We start from the raw sequence: 6,080 nt of genomic DNA on the forward strand, positions 1-6,080 counted from the left end.
CCAAACCCGTGTGGGTCTAGCATGACCCATGGGTCTCCCGGCCAGAGAACCTTTTTTATTTTTTTATTTATTTTTTAATTTGAAATTAAGAGTAAATTTGGAATTTTATAAAAAAGTTATGGATATAAACGTCATTGTCTCACTTTTAACGTTTAAAATCTGACGAAGATATTCAAAATGATAGAAATTGAAAGTTCTTAGGTCCAAAGTGAAAGGTTTTGAAGTTTTTTTTAGGGGGGGAGAGCATGTCAAAATGAGTGGTAATTCAGGAGTCTAAAGTTAATTTCCCCAAATTATAAAGATATGATGAAAGAAAAGATGAGGAAAGCGATAGAGGGCTAGGAGGTTGAGCTCCTCCCTCCTCCTCAGTTGGCACAACCATGTAGATTTGATGTTCTCTGTAATTAAAATATTTCATTCTATATATATATATATATTTTTGGTTCTTTGCGAATAAAAAAAATTAAACTTTCATAATAGTATTCAACTAGTCCTCATCATGTATGGGATCAAATTCTTTCTTACTTAGTGATCGAGGCCAAACACTAGTTATAATAATATGTTAAATCACAAATCCCAAAAGCGGGTAGAAAATAATTAATTTAAACATTTAATTTACATTCTAAGATGAACTACAATTTATTATTCTCTTCTTTCTAAGGGGGGATCACCACACTTCCATATAGGAATTACACATATCCTAGCTTCAATCTTTCTAATGCAGGTTCCACGAGAATTAGTACTTGAGGAAATCTTTAACATCATATTTCAAAAAAAAAAAAAATTAGTAATAATTTCTTGTTGTTATTAATTAGGATCTATTTGTCGCTGGCACTGATACAACTTCAGCCACACTGGAATGGGCAATAGCAGAGCTACTCCACAACCCAAAGGTTCTGTCAAAAGCAAAAATAGAGTTAGAGGAAGTAATTGGCAAAGGAAACCCAGTTGAGGAGTCAGATATTGCATGTTTACCTTACTTACAAGCAATAGTCAAAGAAACATTCCGGCTGCACCCTGCAACTCCTTTGTTACTTCCTAGGAAAGCTAAAGCAGATGTAGAAATCAACGGCGATATTATTCCTAAGGGCGCACAAGTTCTAGTGAATGCATGGGCTATAGGCCGGGACCCGAACTTATGGGAGAACGCAAATTCATTTATGCCAGAGAGGTTCTTGGGGTCGGAAATTGATGTTAAAGGTCGTAACTTTGAGATTATACCTTTCGGTAGTGGAAGGAGAATATGTCCTGGTTTGGCATTGGCAATACTAATGTTGCAGTTGATGTTGGGTTCTCTTATCCACACCTTTGACTGGAAGCTTGAAGATGGGATTAAATGTGAAGACATGCATGAACATGGAAGAAAAATTTGGCATAACTTTACAGATTGCTCATCCTTTGAGAGTTGTCCCTATTCTGGTTTAAAATAGGCTGAAGAATTCACTTGATGGCCATTCTAGTATTTGATGTCATTTTACTTCCATAAATAATTTTGTTTGCAGTGAATAACAGATATATATAGCTTGTCATGCATTTTGATGATAGCATGGAACTAATCATTCAATTTTATTACAAAAATAGGCTTGAAATTGCTTACAAGCCTAAATACGGTTTATCACGTCAAGTAAGACTAAGAGTTTGTAACTCCTATTTTTTTATTGTATTAGTAGTCTTAACTCTAGGACTTTTGATTTAGCCAAGATAGCCTTAGAAAAATATTTTTCCAGAGCATAAGGTATATAGTTAGTAAACTATTAATTAGTTAATGTCGAGAACATAGGCGTTTGAAAGCATCAAACACTGAGTTTGGAATATGCTACACGTACAATTGGAAAGTAAAATTGTTTCTCTCACAAGTAGAAAATGAGATATCATTAATTGAAAGTAGTGGTTCAAGTAATTTCCATATACAATATGAGTGTTTTTCAACTGCCGACCATTTTATTTAATGAAATTAATTCGATGACACATACATTTTTGTGGGGCACCAAGAAAAAAATTTCATTGGATGAGCGCTTTGAGAAAATGGGATTTTCTAAGGGTAAGGGAGGTATCATCGTTAGAGATTTAGAATGTTTTATCAATGCACTACTGGCAAAGGAAAGACAAGATTTGAGACGAGGAGAATGATCAAAATGAACAGAGGAGGGGATGGCGTGGAAAATGATATGGAATCTAATGGTGCCGAATGTAATTAAAATGATATGGATTTGAGGATTGGTGTTCGTTTTGTCTTTACCCTTTTTTTGTCCTTTATGGATGGTGATCACTTCGTATAGGTACAAGGATCTTTTCTAGACGGTTGGAATAAGACTTGAGCTTTGCCGACAAAAGATAGATATATATACATTATTCCAACTTGAATCAGAATCATGCTTAAAAAAATGACAACTTGCCCTAATCAAATGTAATAATTGAAGATATCCATACATATGATGTCTTGAAAATGATTTTTTTCTTAAAATATTAGGAAAGTTAACCATATAAACATGATCAACTTCGTTTCGCAACACATGGCCTCCACTCCAAAGATTGGAAGCACATGCATATCCATTTTTCCTTCTTATATTATTTGTTTCCCTGGAGCTTTAATTCAAGTTCCTTGAAAATTGGGTCCCATATTTTGCTTTATTGTAAGAAAGCATCTATTCCCTACTCGCTCGAGCTATGTGCCATCGTTTTCGCTGGTGCAGATCGAGTTTTGCTTCTTATTTGTAAAGGAAAAAGATCGTTGACTTTTTTGTTTTGTTTTGCCTTTGCTTCTTTCTTTCCTCTTTGAGATTTAGAGTTGAGAGAGAGATGGATTTGTTGAGTTGTGTAATTGGTCTTTGCCTCACTTGGATCTTTCTGAAAACCTTCCATATAATTCCTAGAAGCAAAGAAAATCACAAAAAGCTTCCACCTGGTCCAAAACCTTTTCCAGTAATAGGAAACCTCTTAGAACTCGGTGATAAACCCCACAAGTCCCTAACCATGCTTGCCAAGGCTCATGGCCCCATAATGACCCTAAAACTAGGCCGAGTAACCACAATTGTCATCTCTTCAGCAAACATGGCCAAAGAAATTCTTCAAACACATGACCAAATCTTGTCGAACCGAACCGTCCCGGATGCAGTCCGAGCCCACAAACACGACGAGTTCGGCTTGCCATGGATCTCCGTATCGGGCCAATGGAGGAACCTTCGCAAAATATGCAACGGCCAACTATTCTCCAACGCGGCACTTGACGCCAACCAAGATATCCGGCGCAAGAAAGTGCAAGAGCTCCTCGCCGAAACTCGTCAAAGCAGCCTAACCGGTGAGGCAATAGATATTGGCAGAGCGGCTTTCAAGACTACGCTTAATATGTTATCAAACACAATTCTTTCGACGGACTTGGCCGACCCGAATTCTGACACGGCTAGAAAGTTCAAGGAGATCGTATGGAATATCATGAAAGAGATAGGAAAACCCAACTTGGCAGATTATTTTCCTGTGCTTAAGAAGATCGATCCCCAAGGAATAAGGCAGCGCATGACAGTAAACGTTGGAAAAATGATAGACATCTTTGCCGACATGATTAGCGAACGGTTGCAGATAAGAAAAGTGTCTGGTTCTATCCCGAACAGGGATATGTTAGATACCCTTCTCAACATGAGTGAAGAAAACAGTGAAAAGATGGACAAGACGACGATGGAACATTTCTTCTTGGTCAGTATTATTACTCTCTGTTCCTCTGTGATTTATTTGAATATTAGTCATCTATTTACTTTGATTTTGATGAATATATTATGATAGATTGTTACTGGGGAATAAGATCCTCATTTTTCTCCCTTTTAAGTCAAGTTAAGAAGAATTATTTTATAGTTTAGACTCTAACAACAAACAAACAGTGGCACAGGAATTTATTATAGTAAGAGGGGAACTAAAATAATAAAATGTAATGATAGTTTTTTTTTTTTTTTGTTCTCTTTATATAAATGTATATAATAAACATTATATTTATATGTATCATACTTCATAAATATATGCTATATTAATTGATATACCAATAAGTTAACATGTAGGCACTAGTACACAAAAATAAACAAAAATATAAATACCAAATGTTTAAAATTGCTAGTCTGATAGGAAGCTAATGATCATATATATATATATATATAATGAGGGTACCAAGTACCAACTATGGAGATTTAGAAAAAAAAAAATAGAGAGGAAGTTGTAGAGCTGATCCGTGGCCAAAACCAGTGTCATTGGGATGGCGGCACGTGCAACACAATGCGCTTGGATGGCACATGAGTGCACACTCTCCAGTGGAGAACGACCAACGATGCGTCAAAAGGCGGAGATGAAGGACGGTCAGCACGTACGTGGAGAGAAGGTTGTGAAAACGCTACAAATCTAAATGAGGAGAAAAAAAGAAAACAAATAAAGAAATGAGGAGAGAAATGAGGAGAGAAAAGAGGAGGAAAATGATAGAGGGCCAAGAGGCTGAGCTCCTCCCTCCTCCTCAGTTGGCATTCATATATATGAGATGCTCAAAGGTTAAAGGCAGAGGGAAAACTCAAAAAGAGAGAGGGTGAAGCTCTTTAAAAAATTATTGAAAGAGAGAATTTATTTAATAAAACCATATAAATTTTAATGTTATATGTAATTAATATATTTTATTCCATTATATTTTGGTTCTTTGCCAATAAAAAAATTAATTTTAAATAATAATATTATAACAGTCCCCCTCACGTATGAGATCAAACTCTTCCTTAATTAGTGAGGCTAAACACTGACTATGATATCATGCTAAATCACAAATTTCAAAAGTGTAAACTGATATAAAAAAATTAAATAAAACATTTAATTTATATTATAATAAGAACTACAATTCATTATTCTCTTCTTTCTAATGAAGGATCACCACGCTTACATATAGGAATTACGCGTCTCCTAGCTTCTTTCTTTCTAATGCAAGTTCCACTAGAACTTGAGAAAATCTTTAACATTATATTTCCTCTAAAAAAAAAAAAAAAATTATTGTTGTGGTTAATTAGGATCTATTTGCCGCCGGCACTGATACAACTTCAGCCACACTGGAATGGGCAATGGCAGAGCTACTCCACAACCCAGAGGCTTTGTCAAAAGCAAAAATAGAGTTGGAAGAAGTAATTGGCAAAGGAAACTCAGTCGAGGAGTCGGATCTTGCTCGTTTACCTTACTTACATGCAATAGTCAAAGAAACATTTCGGATGCACCCGGCAACTCCTTTGTTACTTCCTAGGAAAGCTGAAGCAGATGTAGAAATCAATGACTATATTATTCCAAAGGGTGCACAAGTTCTAGTGAATGCATGGGCTATAGGCCGAGACCCGAACTTATGGGAGAACGCAAATTCATTTATGCCGGATAGGTTCTTGGGGTCAGAAATTGATGTTAAAGGTCGTAACTTTGAGATTATACCTTTTGGTAGTGGAAGGAGAATCTGTCCTGGTTTGGCATTGGCAATACGAATGTTGCAACTGATGTTGGGTTCTCTTATCCATACATTTGATTGGAAGCTTGAAGATGGGGTTACAGCTGAAAATATGAACATGGAAGAAAAGTTTGGCATAACTTTACAGATTGCTCATCCTTTGAGAGCCGTCCCTATTCCGGTTTAAAATAGGTTGAAGAATTCACCCATTATAGTACATTTCATGTCATTTTACTTCCATAAATAAATTTGTTCAAAGTGAATAACAAAGATATATAGCTTGTCATGTTGATGATCGATAGCCTGGAACTAATCATTCAATTTTATTACAAAAATTGGCTAGAAAATTGCTTACAAGCCTGCATATGGTTTATCACGTCAAGTAGGAATCCAATTCTTACACAACGTTAACTAAGTTTGGAACTCTTTCTTCTTCTTCTTTTTTTTTTTTTTTTCTTTTTCTTTATTTATTTATTTTATTGTATTAATAGTCTTAACTCTGCGGACTTTTGATTTAGCCAAGATAGCCTTAGAAAAATATTTTTCCAGCATCTTTATACACTGAGTTTGCAATACGCTACACAATTGGAAAGTAAAGTTCTTCTCACAAGCAGAAAATGAAATTTCGCTAAAAGTA

At 35.5% G+C, this 6,080-nt stretch overlaps 1 protein-coding gene and 1 pseudogene across 1 annotated transcript; both read left to right on the plus strand.

Moving 5' to 3' along the window:
- The window catches only part of LOC132176058 (geraniol 8-hydroxylase-like), a 3,088-nt pseudogene extending 1,663 nt beyond the window's left edge, over nt 1-1,425 (plus strand).
- A 1,374-nt stretch (nt 1,426-2,799) lies between these two features.
- On the plus strand, nt 2,800-5,715 carry LOC132176329 (geraniol 8-hydroxylase-like). The gene is made up of 2 exons (XM_059588505.1): nt 2,800-3,690; nt 5,025-5,715. Exons 1-2 carry the CDS (start codon nt 2,800-2,802, stop codon nt 5,628-5,630), a joined length of 1,497 nt encoding a protein of 498 aa, XP_059444488.1. The 3' UTR covers nt 5,631-5,715.
- The last annotated feature ends 365 nt before the right edge of the window (nt 5,716-6,080 follow it).

This window comes from Corylus avellana, chromosome ca3 (genome assembly GCF_901000735.1).
Source record: "Corylus avellana chromosome ca3, CavTom2PMs-1.0".
NCBI lineage: Eukaryota > Viridiplantae > Streptophyta > Magnoliopsida > Fagales > Betulaceae > Corylus > Corylus avellana.